We start from the raw sequence: 20,868 nt of genomic DNA, 5'->3' as shown, positions 1-20,868 counted from the left end.
TCTTTGCCCGGCACTGAACTGATAACCTATGTGTAATGCACTGTATTTCCAGAGTGCTCAACTTTCCAAATTGAAGCTAAAGCTTCAAAACCACAAAATCTTACTGGAAATCCTGGAAGACCCGCCCTTCCTGGGGACCCCGGGTTTCCTCTAGAGCCTGCTGCACCTTGTCCTCCTGCAAAGCAATGAATTATTAAACATTTATCAAACACCAGCTCAGAGCAGAAAGGTAATGCAGTGTTTGAAGAAAATAAGGTGTTCTCTTCCGAGGAAAAAAAAAAAAAAAGACAATTTGTCTCCTAAAACATACAGTTCAAGAAGAGAATAGGGGTAAATAACAGGAACAAGAGACAACGTAAAAAACAAGAACTCTTCAGTCTCTCTCTCTTAAATTCTCATTTTTATGACTTCAAAAGACATATTTTTTCTCATGATAAAAGTAATATATGTTCATTGTAAGAAAACTATACAGAAAGAATAAAAATCACCCATAAGCTATCACCAGAAGATAGCAACTTTCTACAATTTTAATATATATGCCACAACTTTTTACATCCCTAAATACATTCCAAAACCAAAACCAAACCCATTGCTGTCTGGTCCATTCCAACTCGTAGCAACCCTACAGAACAGAGTAGAGCTGCCCCATAGAGTTTCCACAGAGTGTCGGGTGGATTTGAACTGCTGACCTTTTGGTTAGCAGCCATAGCTCTTAACCACTATGCCACCACATAGGCACTTATATAGTCTCTATTTTAGAATCATGCTATACACATATCAATAAATAAATCATGGGTTCATTTTAAATGGCTGTTGAGTAACCTTTTTTTTGAGTGAACCATTATTTAATTAGTTAACTGCTCCTTTTAGGCATTTAGATTGTTTTTTAGGGCTTAGTTGCTGTAAACAATGTGCTATGGTAAGCCTCTTTGGATATTTAGTTCTCCAAATTTGTCCAATTATTTCCTCAGAATAAATTCCTAGAAGTGTAATCACAGGATGAAAAGGGAACAGACTTTTCTGAGGCTTTGGATATTTGTTGCCAACATGCATTTTACTGTACTATGTTATACTTCCCCTAAGTGTCTAAACATCTCTGTAAAGATGACCCCTGGAGTTAGCCCAAGACTGGAACCATTCCCGAAGCCAACTCTTCAAACAGGGATTGGACTGGACTGTAAGACAGAAAATGATACCGGTGAGGCATGAGCTTCTTTGCTAAGGTAGACACATAAGACTATGCGGGCAGCTCCTGTCTGGAGGCAAGATGAGAAGGCAGAGGGGGACAGGAGCTGGTTGAATGGACATGGGGAATACAGGGTGGAGAGAAGGAGTGTGCTGTCTCATTAGGGGGAGAGCAGCTAGGAGTACATAGCAAGGTGTGTATAAGTTTATGTATGAGAGACTGACTTGATTTCTAAATTTTCACTTAAACGACAAAAAAAAAAAAAAAGATGACCCCTTGAAAGGATCTTTTGGGTGGATCTCAGGTCAATCAACAAATTTTTTAGCATCTATTTTTTGCAAGATTTTGAGCCAGAATACGTTGTTTGATGGTGATCCCACCCGTTTTACTGCTTCAGTGTCTTTGAGCTAGACCCATAGCACGCCAACACGTACAGAACAGAGGAAAAGCATTGTATGTTTAGTATGGCTACTTCACTCCTTTAAGTTACCTGCTGGCCCTGGTAGGAATCAGAGTTTACAATTCCTGGCTAGCACAATCATTTCCTAGAATTCAACAACAAAAACAGAACAGGGAAAAATGCCTTTCTTTTTTTTTTTGTGATTTGGACCTATTTTATGTTAACAAACAGAATACATTTTTGTCCAGAGCCCTGGTGGCACAGTGGTTAAGAGCTACAACTGCTAACCAAAAGACTGGCAGTTCGAATTCACCAGCTGCTGCTTGGAAACCTGATAAGACAGTTCTGCTCTATCCTATAGGGTCACTGTAAGTCGGAACAGACTTCACAGCAATGGTTTTTTTTGGTTACATGTGTTTGTAGTTCTTAAAGGACTCTCTGTATTTGCAAAATCTCCCTCCCAGTTCATGTAGGACATCCCAGTTCATCATGACATCCAGCAATCTAATACCTTCTTATCCCCTGGTGACTTGACCCTTTGGTGCTACAAGGGTTGTGACGAGTCAGCACCAAGTGGACAGCAATGGTTTTTTTTTTTCTTTCAATTTTGCTGCTTGCAAAAACACTTGTGTGCAAAATGTCTATACCTGGAATTCCTTTGACACCATCGAGCCCTGGCAGTCCTGGGAGACCCGGAGGTCCTGGGGCATAAGGACACTGTTTGCACAGGAGGCCTGGCTCTCCTGCAAGGAGATCACATTTGTACTACTCACAAACCCATACCATGTTATCAGAAAGGACAGATATTTCCCAAACGCACAACCATTTACTGCATTTAAAAATCTCATTCATCAGGAAATGTGATTTTTTTTTAACGTAGTGAAAATCATCTAGGACACTGTCTATATTAATAGAAATTATTCATCTATAATGTCTATTTATCAATCTGAGCTGGACAGTTCTTCTAAAAGAAGAAATTCCAAGAGTCTAACGTAAAAAGTCTAATATTTCAGTGTTTCTCTGTTTCAGTGCAGGATAAAACTTACCTTCTAGGGGTATCCAACGATTTATTGCGTGGGTGTTAAATAAATTATGGGTTTACAGATAAATAAATACTTTTAGCTAATTCTTTGGTCAAAGAAGCTATCAGGGACTGTTGTTTGGGATCACTGTTGTCTTAGGGAAAATAATCAGGGATAATAATTGTCATGGACTGAATTGTGTCCCCCCAGAAATATGTGTCAACTTGGTTAGGCCATGATTCCCAGTACTGTGTGGCCGTCCTCCATTTTGTGATTGTAATTTTATGTTAAAGCGGATTAGAGTGGGATTGTAACACCACCCTTATCCAGGTCACATCCCTGATCCAATGTAAAGGGAGCTTCCCTGGGGCATGGCCTGCACCACCTTTTATCTCTTAAGAGATAAAAGGAAAGAGAAGCAAGCAGAGAGTTGGGGACCTCATGCTACCAAGAATGCAGCACTGGGAGCAGAGTGCGTCCTTTGGACCCAGGGTCCCTGTGCCTGAGAAGCTCTTCAACCCAGGGAAAATTGAAGACAAGGACCTTTCTCCAGAGCTGACAGAGAGGGAAAGCCTTCCCCCGGAGGCGACACCCTGAACTTGGACTTCTAGCCTACTTTACTGTGAGAAAATAAACTTCTCTTTGTTAAAGCCATCCACTTGTGGTATTTCTGTTATAGCAGCACTAGATGACGAACACAATAATGATGACGAAAATGGCTCTTTCTAGTGGAGCAACACCACTGACTGAACGAACCTTTGGATCCATCACGTCCTGGGATTCCTGGAGGCCCTAGTTCACCTGGAATCCCACCATCTCCAGGAGGACCCTTGCGAAAAACAATGTCACCTATAAAACGACAACACCAAGGCCATTTTTTAAAAATTAGCAAGTATTTTTTAATATATGTACGATTTATATACATTTCCCCACCTTTGTATTGGAAGCTGAGCCTTTTGAAGATTGTCTGTATCTGAGAAGACTGGTACGTGTTGATCAGCCCTTTCCTTCACATTTTATACCAAAGCCAAAGGATTTCCAAGAAGTAGCTCATGGATTCGAACTGCCGACCTTTTGGTTAGCAGCCAAGCTCTTAACCTCTGTGCTGCCAGGACTCCTCATATTCTATAAAAAAATTGATACTGCTGTGGTTGTTCTTTGAAAGCTCATTCTATGGTATTTCTCTTCACATAAGCAACCCATGTTATCTTATTCAGTGTTTCCAATTATTCCAAGACTATCCTTTTTACATCTGAGGCAAAGGATCAAATCTGATTCTTTCATGCATCTGGGATATATTGTATTTTCCTGCAATATTGTAGATACTCAGTAAATACAGAGTGTAAGATGAATTCTGACTCAGGGGATCATCCATTATCTCCTCATTGCTTGTCCACATCAGTTGAGTTGGTCATTCTTGAAGCAGCTCAGAAGGCTGTTGCCAATCCTCACAGTCAGCATCATGTTACAATGAGTAGCCAATTCTCTTACGCTGGTAAATTGTGTTCTATGATCTAATTTTTGGTGACCAAGTCTTGCCATTTCAAATATAGGGTGAAAGTACATATTTAAAACCAGTATCTATAGCTGGTCCAAATTTCAGGGCAACAAGGAAACAGTGGGAAGATTTAATTCAGTTAGAACTTGGTATGTGTCATATTATGCCTGCTTGACTATGAAAGAATGCCCATTTTGTGACTCAGTTTCCTACATCTTTAAGATGACCAGACAGTAATCTTTAAACAGTAAAATCTGATGCAAGTTTTATACTTAACGTACACTTATACGTACACTGAAAGTCCTGGTGGCTCGATGCTTAAGAGCTTGGCTGCTAACCAAAAGTTCGGCAGTTCAAACCCACCAGCTGCTCCTTGGAAACCCTATGGGGCAGTTCTATCCTGTCGTATAGGGTCGCTATGAGTTGGAATTGACTCAATGGCAACAGGTTTTTATGTGTATACTTATACACGTGCACGTACTTACACATTTTCACAGAAGTCCCTGTGTGACAAAAATGTTTAAGCAGTCAACTAGGGGCTGAAAGGTTGGTGGTTTGAACCCACCCAGAGGCATCTTGGAAGACAGGCCCGGTAAACTGCTTCTGAAAGATCACAGCCTTGAAAACCCTGTGGAGCAGTGCTACTCTGCACACGTGGAGCTGCCATGAGTCGGAATTGACTCCACGGCAGCTAACGACAATGAATACATTTTCACACTCCTTTCATACTTAATTCCACAAATATCGGAGTGTCTATAATGTTCCACAGGAGCCCTGGTGGTGCAGTGGTTAAAGCACTTGGCTGCTAACCAAGAGGCTGGCAGTTGGAACCCACCAGCAGCTTGGTGGGAGAAAGATGTGGCAGTCTGCTTCCGTAAAGATTACACCCTTGGAAACCCTATGGGGACAGTTCTACTCTGTCCTATTGGGTCGCTATGAGTCAGAATTGACTCAGTGGCAGTGGGTTTGGTTTTTGTTTATAATGTTCCATCCCCCATGCTACATTCTGGGCTTAAAACAGGAAACATGACACAATCCCTAATCTTGGAGAGCTTTGCTTCTTATAGGGGAAACCGACAAATATAAAGACAAGGCAAAGCAAAAAATTCTATAGTTGGGATAGCATGGGTGTGATAGGATGTGGGTTCTGTAAAAAGTCTTCTGGAAGACTTGGAGTTGAAGCTCCAATGGAAGGACATGTGGGCATTGCTTAGAGAAGAGAGGGTGGGCAACAAGGCCTAAGATGTGGTCCGAGAGTGCAGAAGGCACTGTCTCCAAGACGAGAGGAGTATGGCGCCTCCAGGGAGGGAGCTGGTGCATTGCAGGGAGCTGGGGCCAGATGCTGGCTTTAGCATTCATTAGCTACATCATCTCTGCACGTCAGGCTTCTTATTGATAAAACAGGGATACTAAGTCTACATGTTGGGAGTGCCTGGGTGGTGCAAATGGTTAACACATCCAGTTGTTAACCAAAAGCTTGGAGGTTTGAGTCCACCCAGAGGCACCTTGGAAGAAAGTCTTGGCAATCTACTTCTCAAAGATCGAAACCACTGAAATCCTACAGAGCACAGCTCCACTTGGACACACATGGGATTGCCATATGTTGGAGTCAACTCAACAGAAACTGGTTTGACTTTTGGTTTTCTTCCCTGAGACAGGTTATCCTGAGACTGGGTGATACAACTTCTTGAAGATGGGCTCAAGGCACTGAGCAAACAGTTGCACTTGGCAAGGACAAAGTGATAACCATCCCCCTTTTCCTGCTTTGCTCCCCTTGTTTCTGCCTCCCACTCTGCTCTCTGGGCAACTCAGGCTACCAAGGTGCTGAACTGGCAAAGTCATCATTCTATCACAGCATCGCTAACAGATAGCTTATAAAATTAAACACAACTGGAAGATGACTCCTAAAAATCACACAGATGGTGGCCAAGCTAAGGGCCACGTTCATTGCCCCTGATTCACATACATCTGTCACCAAACAATGGACACAAAAGGGGCCCCTGTAGGTGTCTTTACCTGGTGGTCCTGGGGGCCCCGGCAGTCCTTTAGGGCCTAGTGAACCAGGACAACCTTGGGACCCAGGAGGCCCCACTGTGTTGTTTCCTGGGGGTCCTCGCTCCCCTTTGCTTCCTTTCATGCCTGGTGGTCCAGGGCTTCCTCTTAGGCCAGGCCTTGATGACCCTTGGAGAAAATAATTATTTTATTGTATTTTTTTTCTCATTAATATATATTTATTTTTTAATTACCCAAAGTGACATATTCTTATTCATAAACGTTGCACAAATAGAGGTATATAAAGTACATAAAACAAAAAGCGAGTATCTTCGCTTCCTTCATCTGTGGCCTGGTTAAACTCTTATAGTACAGCAAACCTGGGAACACTCCATTCCCACAAGAAAGTGTATCTAACTTGTTATGAGGGACTGAAATAGAGTATGGGACACACTGTGGTCTTTTTGTTTAAAAGGACTAATGAGAAATTCTTGAATATATGCTATTTTGTAAATTTTTAAATTTTTTTAGAGAAGAGAGAATGTTTGCCTCTCAGTGCTACAAATGAAGAAGAGAAAGTTGAAATGGGACCTCCCTTTTCAATTGTCTTAAGCATTAAAGGGCATGATGGTGGAGCCAGGTTTCTCCTGGGAAGGCAGTACAACACCCATTTTCTGCCTTTGCTAAGATGGGGAGGATGGTGAGGAGGGGGAAACTCTCCCTTAGAAACAGTGTAACAAGAAATCAGATCTCACCGGGAAGGGCTGAGAAACCAGTGGAGGTAACATCTGACTATTTCTTACTATTTGAACTTAAAGGCAAAGCCTTGTGATTGATATTAGTTTCAGAATTTTGTATTTTTTACTCACTGGTTTCTTAAAGCAGACTATTCATTGCTTGGGGGCCAGGCAGGGAGAAGGAAGCTTTCCTTAATCTTTAGCCAGGACCCTAAAATATCCTTTTTCTCTCTTCTAATTTCAAGAGCTATCCGTGGTTAATGGTTTGTTGTGTATTTTTCTATGCATATATGAGTACACACAATATTTATCTACTTACCTACCTATTGGTTTACAGTAGGATTAAGTATCCATATAATTCTGTAATCTAATATTAACTCATCTTAAAATTATGAAATAGCTTTAAATACTTAAATTTATACAGAGAAGACATAATGAACGCTACAGCATCTGCCACCCAGCTTATCAGATTTTTACTTTTTTTTTTCTTTAAAAAAAAATGACATGTTACAGTCACAACTGAGGCCTCCTGGGTATCCATCCCTGATCCTCTCCTCCTCTCCCACGAGGCAGCCACTCTAATGTTTCTGTCCATTTATTACCCTTCTAAGTAATTATCTGAAGAGCCTGGTGGTACAGGGGTTAAGCACTTGGCTGCTAACTGAAGGGCTGGCAGTTTGGTCAAATGGACATGGGAAATACAGGGTGGAGAGGAAGAGTGTGCTGTCACATTATAAAGAGAGCAACTAGGGTCACGTAACAAGGTGTGTATAAGTTTTGTATGAGAAACTGACCTGAGTTGTAACCTTTCACTTAAAGCACAATTAAAAAAAAAAGGTTGGAGGTTTGAACCCACCAGCTGCTCCACAGGAGAAAGATGTGACAGTCTGCTTCCTTAAAGACTGACAGCTTTGGAAACTCTTTGTGGCAGTTCTACTCTTTCCTGTAGGGTCACTATGGAATCGAGTCAACTGGAATGGACTTTTTTGGTTTAAGGAATTATCTATGCATCCATAAACAATATATTGTAAAATTAAAAATTTTACATAACAGATATAATGTATGTATCCTTACACAATTTGTGATACATTATGAAATTATCATTTTTAATCAATCTATAAAAACAGCAAACCCATTGCCACTTAATCAACTCTGACTCATAGCGACTCTACAGGACATAGTAGTACTCCCCATAGGGTTTCCAAGGAGCAGCTGGTGGATTCAAACTGCTGGGCTTTCGGCTAGCAGCTGAGCTCTTAACCACTGTGCCCCCAGGACTCCTGGTTACCATAAAATTGTTACACCTTGGTGCCTCTTCTGAGTTTCAAAGCATCTGCTCATATCCCAAAGTTACTATGAAATTTCTCTGACAGTAAAAAGGCTTTACACTGAGTTAAAACCACTAAAAAATAAAAAACAGCATTTCTATATAATTTTCCACTACCTCTTTCACTATAAGTCACAAAGAAAAATTTAGAAGTTGGAAACAAGTTTAGACAAATTAATGAAACACCTGTTTTATGTAAGATTATGCCAACTTAATAGAGTGCAGTGTATTTTCCTTTTTAATAGCATTTCTATTTGTACCCTAAGAAACATGTCCATGGACTACGACTACCACGGCCTCCACCAGACTGAGTCCAGCACAACTAGGTGGTGCCTGGCTACCATCACTGACTGCTCTGACAGGGATCACAATAGAGGGTCCCAGACAGAGATGGAGAAAAATGTAGAACAAAATTCTAACTCACAAAGAAAGACTAGACTTACTGGCCTGACAGAGACTGGAGAAACCCTGAGAGTACGGCCCCCAGACACCATTTTAGCTCAGTAATGAAGTCAATCCTGAGGTTCACCCTTCAGCTAAAGATCAAACAGGTCCATAAAACAAAATGATACTAAATGAGCACACCAGCCCAGGGGCAACGATGAGAAGGCAGGAGGGGACAGGAACACTGGTGATTGGGAACCCAAGGTCCAGACGGTAGAGTGTTGACACGTCATGGGGTTGGTAACCAATGTCACATAACAATATGTGTACTAATTGTTTAATGACAAGCTAGTTTGTTCTGTAAACTTTCATCAAAATTACAATAATAGGGAAAAAAAACATGTCCATACCAGGACTTCCAGGAACTCCAGGGGGACCACTGGGACCTGTGAACACAAGACACTAATTAATTGCTTACAAAAGACAGACTGTCCCCCCAGCACACACCTTTTTTGGAATGTTGGATGACAATATAATAATAATTAACAATAAATATATTTCATACATCTGTTCCCACTCTCACATTGATAAATATTAGAAAACCTTCTTTATAAAGAGAAACTGCAGAGAGGAGGCCAATCTGACATATCTAAAACTCAGAAGCAAATCATGCCCTCCTATCATTTTCAAATAATTCAGTAGAGATCTACTAAAAACCTGCTCTGTGTTCACAGTTTGCTGGAAGTTCAGATCCAAGAGAAACAAACAAAGCCAGCATTGTCAAGGGGCTGCCTTTTGGCCAATAGCTTGTCTGGGGTGTTTTACACTTAACATTCCACAGTGTTCTAATTCTTTGCTACAGGTAAGAGGTTCGTAGTTAGTGTTAAAAATGAAACAGAGCTTCCATAAAAAAAAATGAGAGTTTTATTCAGATGCAAAGACTTGCAAATCTGGGACTCGCCAAAATGAAAGTTCAAAATGGCGTTCGGAAGAGACAGCACAAGCACACGTCTTTCATCAGAGCTTGGGCTATGTGGGGAAAGAGCACCGAGGGACATTTGACTGGTTAACATTCCACATGCTCTGTAAGACTCATTTATCAAGAATTTCTGTTGGCTGGGGTACTCAGCCTTAGCCCCAGTTTCCTGCATTCCAGAGTTGGTTCTCAAAATAATCTGGGTGGGCCACTTCAGGATGCTGCAGAACAAGATATTTTGGTCAAGAGCGTAGTCATGGGTCACCTATTCTAAAAAGCAGAAGCAGAGGCCTAGGACAAAATGATGTTTGATTCAGACCTATGTCAGCCATTTTAGTTATGCCAAGTGCCTCAGTTTTAGAGTGTTCTTTTATATAAGTACAGCAGATTTTAAGGAGCCCTGGTGGCACAGTAATGAAGCGCTCTGCTGCTAACCAAGAGGTCGGCGGTTCAAATCCACCAGATGTGGCAGTTTGTTTCTGTAAAGATTATAGCCTTGGAAATCCTATGGAGCAGTTTTAGTCTGTCCTACAGGGTCGTTATAAGTCGGAACCGACTCGATGGCGAATGGACTGGTATAGCAGATTCAAAAAATCTGTGTCTACATCTAGCTGTCCATTTATTCAAACACCCTGAGAATTTTTACTCTTTTAAGTAAAATTCTCCTTTGAAATCTTGTTTATATCAACAATTTGCCCAGATCAGTGGTCTCAATTCTGGCAGCAATTAGACTAATCTAGGGAATTTAAAAAATGTACCAGTGTCCAGGAATCTCCTCTAGATCAGTGAAATCAGAATCTCAGGGGATGAGCCATGACATAGTTACCATCTGGAAGTTTCCAAGGGTTCTAGCGGGTAGCCAGAGATGAGTGCTACTGGCGAGAATGTCATGCTTTCATAGATGAAGTTAATTTAAAACACTATACCACCTATGAAAATTAGGAGACCAAAAGAAAAAAAAAGGGGGGGGAGAGGGGTGATTGTTTAGGAAGCACTGAATTTCTTTTTATAGTGATAGAAAATTTGGCAATGCTTATTCGTGATGGGTGCATAACATAATTGGTGTCACTAAACTGTATAGGTGAAAAACCTTGTATTGGCAAATTTTGTGTTATAGATATTTTAACAATTTAAAAAAATTTTTTAAGAAGTTTCGGTCTTTAAGCACGTTACACATTACCTTCACAGAAAGCTGGAGTAATTATGAGCAAATACTTTAGGAAGAAATTTATTCTCACCCTGTGGACCACGAGTTCCCTTGGGCCCTGGTGGGCCTGGACTTCCTTCATCTCCCTTTTCCAGGTATATGTCATAATATTCTATCTTAAAGGAGATAGAAGAGAACAAAGAGAAAGGATAGCTATTTACAGACAGCTCACCAAATGCAATTACGTCTTAGTACTTATGTCTCCTTTTTAGCCAAAAAAGTACCCTCTGTATTTCCCTGGATTCACAGCTTTATTTGTTAGCAGGTTTTATATGCTAGTCATGTATATGTAAATGAATAAATTTATGAGTAAAAGCTGACCTTTCTGGTGTCATGATATCAAATATTTCATCGGCTTTCAATTACAAATATATTTTACAATGTGACCCAGCTTACATATCCACATTTATATATATACATGCTGTTGTTGTCAAGTGCCATCTAGTCTGTTACAACTTATAGCGACCCTACGTGCCACAGAATGAAACAGAATCAAACACGGTCCAGTCCTGCACCACCCTCATGATCGTTGCTGTATTTGAGCCCATTGCAGTAGGCCCTGTGTCAGTCCATCTCTCTGAGGGCCTTCCTCTTTTTCGCTGATCCTCTACCACACACGAGGTGAATGACTGTTTAGGAAGCTCTGAATTTCTGTTTATAGAGATAGAAAATTTGTCGAGGGACTGGTCCCTCCTCATAGCATGTCCAAAGAACATGAGAGGAAGTCTTGCCATCCTTGCTTCTAAGAAGCACTCTGGCTATACTTCTTCCAACACAGATTTCTTCATTCTTCTGACAGTCCATGGTGTATATTCAATATTCTTTGCCAATGCGATAATTCAAAGGCATAAATTCTTTTTTGGTCTTCCTTATTCATTGTCCAACTTTCGAACGCATATGAATGAATTGAAAAAATCCTGGCTTGGGTCAGGTGTGCCTTAGTCCTCAAAGTGATATCTCTGGGTTTTAACACTTTAAAGAGGTCTTTTGCAACAGATTTGCCCAATGCAAAATGTTGTTTGATTTCTTTACCGCTGTTTCCATGGGTGTTGGTTGTGGATCTAAGTAAAAGGAAATCCTTGACAACTTCAACATGACATAGATGTCTAGGTTTGTATGTGTGCATGTGTAAGAAATTCAAATTTACTACATATGATCGACTACACATGATTGTTGTTGTTGTTGTTATTAGGTGCCATCGAGTCGGTTCCAACTCATAGTAACCCTATGCACAACAGAACAAAACACTGCCTGGTCCTGTGCCATCCTTACAATCGTTGTTATGCTTGAGCTCATTGTGGCAGCCACTGTGTCAATCCACCTTGTTGAGGGTCTTCCTCTTTTCCACTGACCCTGTACTCTGCCAAGCATGATGTCCTTCTCCAGGGCATTACTGTATGATCCATATGATTACTACCTATGATTGACTTTGATATATATATATATATTTTCTATTTTTCTTTTTAAAAAATGCTGGTCCTGACCCTCTAAATTTATTTCAAAGTATGTTGGGTCCCACACATCAAAAAAGTACTGGTATATGTTGCTTCTCTAAATACCAGGACACCATCAACCTGCAAGAATGAGTTGCAATCGACTCGACGTCCAGGGGTTCATCAACCTGCAAGAATTGATGAATATTGTTTGTGGCATGCCCAGTGGATCCACTGCTGGGCTCCTTAGCTATTTATCTCCTAAGCAAACAGAACTTCTTTGAAGTTAGTAGAAAAGGCAAACAGAGTTACATGGAATTGAGCATAAGAAAACACACAGTAAGCTAGGAATGCTAAGAATTTCTCGAAAGAGCAACTGACAAATGGATTCCACTTAGAATTCAGTACATTCATCTTGAAAGGAAAGGAGAGAGAAATGGAAAACTTTTTTCACAACTTCTTTTTGTTTTGTTTTCTCATGTGCTGCATGAGGCCAACGATTTGGTTGACTCGTTTAAAGATGAGAAAACAAGGGCCTCGCAATTAACCAATATGCATAAAAATCACATAAAGTATTACCAATAATAATAGTACTAACATAGTCTCCATCATAATATTGATAATGATATGCACGCACCTGCTGAGTTTCAGTCACTGGGCTCAGTACTTTCACAAAATACCCCATTTAATCTTCAGGGCAACCCTGTAACAGTGTCTTGGAACTACTTGCATCTGAATCACTTGCTTTTTACGTGAAAAAGCAGCTTTCCAGGCCCCACCTCTAATTACTGCATGAAATTACTTAGCCTGGGGTTCTGAGATCTGTATTTTTAACAATCCCTCCCCTGCTCGTGACTCTTGCTACCAAGTGCCATGATGCCGATCCTGCACGGTCATAGGTAGCACCCTCTCTACACACTGAGTTGCTTACCACCATCTTCTGAGTCAAGAGATGTACAAATATCAGAAATCTGAACCTGTGTCAGAATACAGAACGTGGCCACCCTAGAGGTGACAGGCATCAAATTCACGTCCACCCCGAAGAGGGGAGCATTGCCACCGCTGCAGTGGAGCTTGGGTTGGGGTGACTGTCTTTTTCCTGATCCTGGATTGGACCCACGGCTGAGCATCTGCTGCCTTCAAGTGCAGGCGTTGCCATAGCCAGACCAGGTGAAGGGGTGGGGAGCTGACTCCCTTGCTCTCCAGTGCCCCAGCTGGGCACAGCAGCCCACCCTTCCCCAAGGGTGCAGGATCACCTTGGGCCAGGTCTGATTAGACAAAGGTTTCCTCTGTAGCCCAGGATGGGCATCACTAGTGCATTCCAGGGACCAAACAGGAAACACAAACGGACAAAGAATGACAACAGCTGTTTTTGTCTTGATTTGATTAAAAAAAATACTATCAACACTATTTAATACAATAGTTAATGAGAGACACTGATTTAAAATTCCCTTGATACCTTGAAGGACTTGATGGACCATGACATTGATACTGGCTTTCATCACACTTACCGGACCACGGTATCCTGGAGGGCCAATGTCCCCTTTCCACCCCTGTGTTGAAAGAGTTACAAATTAGGAGTACATTCATGAAAAGTAATTACATATTCAGTATATTTAAAAGCAAATGCACAGTTGGACAATAAATCAATGCTGAAAGTAATGTGATTCAGAGGTGATGTACAAGTTAAAGGAAAATTGACTTCGAATTATTTTCCTAGAGGGCCAGGAATCCTATCTACGGGGTCCTGGAAACTGGTTGTTCCCCTAGTGGTTCTCTAAGTTTCTTCCCTGTCCCCAGCTTCAATGGATGATGTTCATATGCTCTGCACTCTCCCATGTTCTCACCCAGACTTTGTCATTGTTGTTTTTAGGTGCCGTCAAGTCAGTTCCAACTCACAGAGACCCCTATGCACTACAGAATGAAACACTGCCGGGTCCTGCGCCACACACCCAGACTAGAGGCTCAGAAAAACCACGCTGTGGATAATATGCAATTCCCAGCATCCCAGCTGCAACCACCCCTTTACTTCCATCTGGAGAGAGCACTTCAGAATTCGAGTGATTGGGAGTGATATTATTTTAAGATAAATCTTGAAGCTGCATACATACCGACATATGCAAATTATTTGAAAATGTGTGTAACGCATTATCAGAAACACATGAACAGGCATACAGTTCACAATTAATTGATCTCAACCCTTTAGTGTATCATAACTCAAGCTGAAAATCACTGGGTCTAGTCTATGCCTGACCTCTCACCACCAGAAAGCTCCTATGCTCACAGGCCTTTTTCATCCCCTTCTTTAGGGGGAGCTGAAATCTCATCGGTCCTCAGTCTTCCACCCACAATGACACTGAACAAGTTTGCTATCTTCCCCACCAGACCACCCTTCAAATGTCTGAGTAAAGTTGCTATGTCTCTTTTTTCTTTTTAATAAATATACTAAGGCATTTTAATAAAGTCTATCTATGATTACAACTCTTTGTACCTAGTTCCATGCTATGGGGTGGGGAGTGGAAAGGTAGTTAAAACCTAGCCAATTAAAAAAAGCTAAAGGTAAAATATTAGATCGGGGATTACCTTAATGCCATATTCACCGCTTAATCCAGGGAAGCCCTTGTCGCCTTTGGCTCCCTAAAGAAAATAACAAATTAAAATAGATTGGAACACAGGCTGCTTCTGTATGAAGTAAGAACACTTTAAATTCCTCTTTTATTAAAACGATGTGTTTAGGTGACATCGATCCACAATGAGAGTGTAAAACTATGACTCTCAAATGTAGTTCTTAAAAGCTATAATGACAACTACTCAAAAAAGAAAATTAGTTACCATTGAGCTGATTCCTACGCTGGTGACCCCATGTGTGTCAGAGTAGAACTGTGCTCCACAGGGTTTTCAATGGCTGATTTTCTGGAAGTAGATCACCAGGCCTTTCTTCTGAGGTGCCTCTAGATGGATTCGAACCACCAACCTTTCGGTTAGCAGCTGAGCGTGTTAACCATTTGCATTACCCAGGGACTCCTCATAACTACTTAGTGACTCTCGAAAATCCTGCACAGAACAGTACCAACATTTCACTACATCAGTGTGCCAAATCGTTTCTTCACCTCAGTGCCAGGAAAGCCAGGCGTGCCATCTTTTCCAGGCTTTCCCTAAAACAAAAACAAAATAAAAACATGTAATTTTATGACTATACATAACTTTAATACATATGGAAAACTTAAATGATATAACTATCTCCTGTAGACCTCAGGCAAGAAGGCCTAAGTGAGGTTCCTCGTCATTTTTTAGAACGAAAAGCCTTTAATCACTCTAGGGAAGGCAGATGCCAGTCAGATGGGAATTTAGGGATGGTCAAAGGAAAAAAGAGAGGAAATTAAAAGCTAAGCTTGAACAAGAGTTGATGCTGTCCATTCTAAGCCTGGAAGAAAAATCAAAGAAGCCTTGAGCTGAAAGATGAGTAATAAGGAAACCTAGAAAGGGGAAGGTGTTCACAGTGAATTTATTTATTTAGAATGTTGGCAATTCTTGGAACTCCAGATGTCCCTATATTTAAATACATGTATAAAAGGTACATTGCAGTGCCCAAATAGACATGGATTGTGGGTTAACTCTTACGATATTCATCCTCCGTGTCTGAATTAAAAATCATGTTGATTGAATATTTTTCTTAGGGAAAACACCCATAAACTCTTCTCAATATATAATTTTTAGGGTTTTAAACAATATACATGTTTAAATCTTTCATAAATGGAGCTGGCTGGGGTCATGGTTCTTTGTTGCTTATTTTCCCAACATTCCTTGCTATCTACTTCTGGTCCCAGGATGCCCCACTTCCTGTGGGGAGCTACTCCTCCCTCATATTGTATGGTTGGTTCTGAGGGGGCTGTCAATCACAGCAGCCCACTGCCCAACTGGACCAGCCAAACATAGTGCCTTTTCCTCCTGGCCACAGTCATTTTTTTCAGAGTGAGACATATGACCCAAGCTGGGCCAATCAGAATTCTTTGAGATTTTATACAGTAAAATCTGCAAAAGCCAGAACCTATGTAAGGCGGAAACCTATCAGAGAATGAAACACAAATATTTTCCATTAAAATGAACAACAGAAAGTGGTAAGACTGTACTCTGTCAAAGGTGGAACACTTCTGAGACCTGGAAAACAAGGCAGTCCTGTCAAGTTCTGGCTCTCACAGATTTCGCTGTATATGAACACAGAGAGAAAAAGACTGTCTCCTCTCTAATGCCTTTAACCCAGAGTTGTCTGCTGCTACACTCCCCTCTTTTTCCCCTTCCCCTGCCTGGAAGAAAACCATCTGCCAAAGGAGAGGACAGGTCGATACACAGAAAGAAACCGGAGTAAGAAGAGAGTCCTGCCCATATTTTCTCTGGTTCTGACGTCCCCGAAGCCCATTCTAGCCCTGGACTTTCAGAGACTTGAGCATATAACTTCTTCCCAAGCCCTTTTTTTTTTTTTTTAACCTAAGTGACTTTGAGTTGGGCATGTAGAGTCCTGACTAATACAAGCTGCACTGCTTTACCTGCAGGCCAGGGTCTCCAGGATTACCCTTTTCAGATCCATATGATTCTCCAGGTGGTCCCTGTATTAATTAGAGTTATGTCAAGTTTCACAAATTCTTTGTTTTTCGACTTACATTGATTTTTTATCAACTTGTCCCTTCTGATTACTCTACCCTATTTTAAAATGTTCAAATGGTGATTCATTTAAGGGGTAAATTTTATTTATGAGTATTTATTTAGCAACAGATGCTTAGGATAAGGTGTAAGATGGATAATACTGGATGCACGTAAAACAGTGCAAGGATTATAGGCTAGACATGGCCACTACATACTTCTAGTATATCCATGATCTCTGTGGTCAAATATTACCAAGTTTTAAAACTAACGTTAAAAAGCATAACATCGATCAAAATATGAACCAATGAACTTTTTATGTCTTGAGGGAACAATATGGCTCTAAATGACCTACTGGAGGTCCTGGAGGTCCGGATTCGCCCGTTGCTCCCTTGTCTCCCTTCTCCCCTTTGAGTTCCTGCCGAAACAATTCAAGGTCGTTACAAATGTATAAAACAAGATCTCGCCCATTACACATGGAACAGTCCTCTAAACCAAAGAAACCAGACCCCATTGTGGTCGAGTCAATTTCAATTCATATCGACCTACAGGGTCAGAGTAGAACTGTCCCATAGAGTTTCCAAGGAGCGCCTGGTGGATTCGAACTGCTGACCTTTTGGTCAGCAGCTGTAGCACTTAACCACTACGCCACCAGGGTTTCCCGAACAGTCCTCTATCTGTTCAATAAACTGGCACAGTGGTTAAGAGCTCGACTGCTAACCAAAAATAAACAATTCAAATCCACCTATGGGGCAGTTCTGCTCTGTCCTATAGGGCTGCTATGAGTCTGAATTGACTCAATGGCAATGGGTTTTTTTTTTGTTGTTTAATGTGCCTCATCTCGACACAACCCAACAGAACTTACTGTTTTTCACATTTCGACTTTGTATTCATGAATCCACTGAAATTATATGCATACACTTTTTTTCTTTTTAAATAAAGTATCTTCTGGGTCAAACTACTTTAAAATTACACAAAAAAGGACCAAACTTACTGGCCTGACAGAGACTGCAGAAACCCCGAGGGTATGGGCCCCGGACACCCTTTTAACTCAGTACTGAGGCTCTTCCTGAGGTTTATCCTTCAGCCAAAGATTAGACAGGCCCATAAAACAAACACGAATACACTTGCCTCAACCACATATACCAGACTAAATGGGACACCAGCACAGGGCAAGGACGGGAAGGCAGGAGGAGACAGAAAGCTGGACAAAGGGAAATGGGGGACCCAAGGTCAAGAAGGGGAGAGTGTTAACACGTTGCGGGGTTGGTAACCGATGTCACAAAAGAATATGTGTATTAACTTTTGACAAGAAACTAATCTGTTTTGTAAACCTTCATCTAAAATGCAATAAAAATAAATATAATAAAAAGAGTATTAACCAAATTAAATTAAAATTACTTAATGAATGGCCCAGTTTTCTATAAATAAGCACAATCAGATCATTTCTAATGTATTTTTATTTCCATTTTTAATATGCTAAAATTATTTTCATTGGGACCAATTATCTTCCGGGCAAATGTTATAATGAGGGTTTGATTCACTTCAGGTTTTTTTTTTATTGTATTTTTCCCAATGTGAGTGTTCTCTTGAGGGAATCATTTTTTTCAAACTCCTTTTTTTCCTCATGGCTCAAGTCTTACAGATCTAGATTCTGTCCAGATAAGACTTTTTCCATCAATTTTTAGCCAGTAACAGAATTTACTGTGTAAAATTTTAGCTTTCATTAATCTTATTTTTGTTGGCTGCCTCCAAAAAGTTCAATTCTTTTTCCCAAGTGAATTCTTTTTCAATTTTCAACGTGAGCTATTATTTTCATCATATCAAATTTTACCATGCTTTCTTTGAACTCTTATTCATTTTGTTTTGATAATTAAAAATTGACTACATTGAGGGGTGATGGCTAAGGGCTTTCATTTAGGGTGATGAAAATGTGACGGTGGCACAACTGTGAATATACTAAAAGCTGTTGGACTGTACACTTTAAAAGGATGAACTGTATGGTATGTGAATTATATCTCAAAAAAGCTGTTAAAAAGAGATTTTAACTAAAACCCATGAATTCTATACTTGAACAAGCTGTTATTACAATTATAAATTTATAAAAGGAGAATGATTTGTGTTCCTTAGTTAATCTACAGAAAATTGTTAGCCTCCCCCTCACCTCCCCATCTCACTCTCCCCCCACCCCAAGACATCTAGGATCGACCCGGGGTCTAGGATTGCTGCATTGTATAGTGGATTAACTTCTTCCGAGCATTCGATTCAGTTCCATACCCTGGTCCTCCTAGCTATCCCAATGCAGGAGCAGAAAGAAAATGTTAACATTAAAGTAACAGGGTCATAGTATACTTGGGAAGCCCTGGTGGCACAGTGGTTAAGAGGTTGTTTGCTAACCCAAAGGTCGGCAGCTTGAATCCACCATGCGCTCCTTGGAAACCCTATGGAGTAGTTCTGCTCTGTCGACTCGACAGCAATGGGTTTTTTTTTTTTTTCATACCCTTGGAGAGGAGTGGGGGTTATAGTGTCCTTGGGGTTACAATAAAACCAAACCAAACCCGTTGCCGTTCAGTCAATTCATGGCTACTCTATAGGGCAGAGCAGAACAGTACTATGAGGTTTCCAAAGCTGTAAAACTTTATGGCGGCAGAATGCCACATCTTTTTCCCAATGAGCGGCTGGTGGGTTTGAACTGCCAACATTTTGGTTAGCAGACAAGTGCTTAAATCATTGCACCACCAGGTAAAAATGTCCTGTTCGGTTATGACACCCTTCCACCCATATCTTTAGGTCATTATCATCCAACTGGATCAGAGCCACGTACCCATTTTATTATCATTTACTCAAAAATACTCACAGAATACCTACTCTGCATTAGGGACAATTCGAGGGGGTGGGGATACCACGTGAGCAAGATCATATGTGGGTTCCACCCTTAAGAAGTTTGGAAGTCTCGCTTGCCTCAGATCTTTGTCAGTTCATGACTGAAAGATGGGAAAGGAATAAAACCCAGAGGCTTGGGCTGCATTGAGGAGGGCTAGGCTGGGTGAGCTTAGACGACAGAGTTTGTAAAGAAGGTAAGGAATTACAAGGACTTCATCCCAGAAACTGGAAGGTACAGCCCTAATAAGAAAATTGAAGAGTTACCGTTCTGTTATCTGGGCCAGTTAGTGTCACAATAACTGTTCCTGGTGGTCCAGGGGGTCCTGTTAATCCTTTCACACCCTAAAGAAAAATACACCCAGGAATGAAAAGCCAAACATCATCAAGTTGCCTATATTTGAATGACCTTTTCCCCTTTAGTATTTATCTGAGAAGATAGAAAGCTTCAGACACAGCAAACACACTGGTTTTCAATGTCACTACTGACTAAAATATACAGGGTGATGTGCTATGGAATTTAAGGTATCTTGCCCAGCAGTGAAGAGTAGGATTTAAATTACCAAGTCTCCTTTTCGTCCTATCACATTGTCACCCATGTGACCCTGTAAGAAAACACAAAACCAAATTACTAAAAAAAAAAAACGGTCTAAGCACATTAAACTGCCAATATTTTTAACTAAATATTTATATTATAATGTTAGAATTATAAAAATTATTTTAGCTATTTCTCAGAGTAGAACAGCAATATCTTTCTTTCAAAAGTGGAGATTCTGAGGTATAGTGGGCTTCAGGGATCTACTGAATACTGCAAATGACGGCAGGAGGTATGGGATGGGCAAAGAAACCGGCTCAGAGGAGCCTTCTCTGGTGCAGCCACTAGCTAGTTGTGATTTGTGATGGTTAATTTTATGTGTCAACCTGGCTAGGCTACTGCACCCAGTTGTTTGGTAAAACACCAGTGTGGTTGCTGTTATAAAGTAATTACGTGTGATTAAATCAGCTGGCCTCAAGTAAAGCAGATTACCTTCCAAAATGTGTGTGGGCCTCCGTCAAACAACTGAAGAACTTAAGAGCAAAAACGGTGTGTTCTGCCTTCAGACCATAAATAGACATTTTGCCAGAACTCTCCTACTCTTCAATCTTCTCCTTGCCTGCCCTATGAATTTTGGACTTGCCAGCCCTGCC

At 40.8% G+C, this 20,868-nt stretch overlaps 1 protein-coding gene across 1 annotated transcript in view; it reads right to left on the bottom strand.

Moving 5' to 3' along the window:
- The window catches only part of COL4A3 (collagen type IV alpha 3 chain), a 163,207-nt gene that overhangs the window by 51,419 nt on the left and 90,920 nt on the right, over positions 1-20,868 (bottom strand). Inside the window, exons 12-24 of the mRNA XM_049888346.1 lie at positions 20,244-20,285; positions 19,948-20,025; positions 17,156-17,218; positions 16,707-16,766; positions 15,273-15,317; positions 14,746-14,799; positions 13,674-13,715; positions 10,761-10,845; positions 8,957-8,992; positions 6,123-6,287; positions 3,365-3,457; positions 2,234-2,329; positions 105-175 (exon numbers count right to left, since the gene is read on the bottom strand). Of these exons, the coding sequence (XP_049744303.1) occupies positions 105-175; positions 2,234-2,329; positions 3,365-3,457; positions 6,123-6,287; positions 8,957-8,992; positions 10,761-10,845; positions 13,674-13,715; positions 14,746-14,799; positions 15,273-15,317; positions 16,707-16,766; positions 17,156-17,218; positions 19,948-20,025; positions 20,244-20,285 (930 nt within the window). The remainder of the gene's footprint in view (positions 1-104; positions 176-2,233; positions 2,330-3,364; positions 3,458-6,122; positions 6,288-8,956; positions 8,993-10,760; positions 10,846-13,673; positions 13,716-14,745; positions 14,800-15,272; positions 15,318-16,706; positions 16,767-17,155; positions 17,219-19,947; positions 20,026-20,243; positions 20,286-20,868) is intronic.

Source organism: Elephas maximus, chromosome 6 (assembly GCF_024166365.1).
Source record: "Elephas maximus indicus isolate mEleMax1 chromosome 6, mEleMax1 primary haplotype, whole genome shotgun sequence".
In the NCBI taxonomy this organism is placed as follows: Eukaryota; Metazoa; Chordata; class Mammalia; order Proboscidea; family Elephantidae; genus Elephas; species Elephas maximus.
This window is presented reverse-complemented; position numbering and strand designations above follow the sequence as displayed.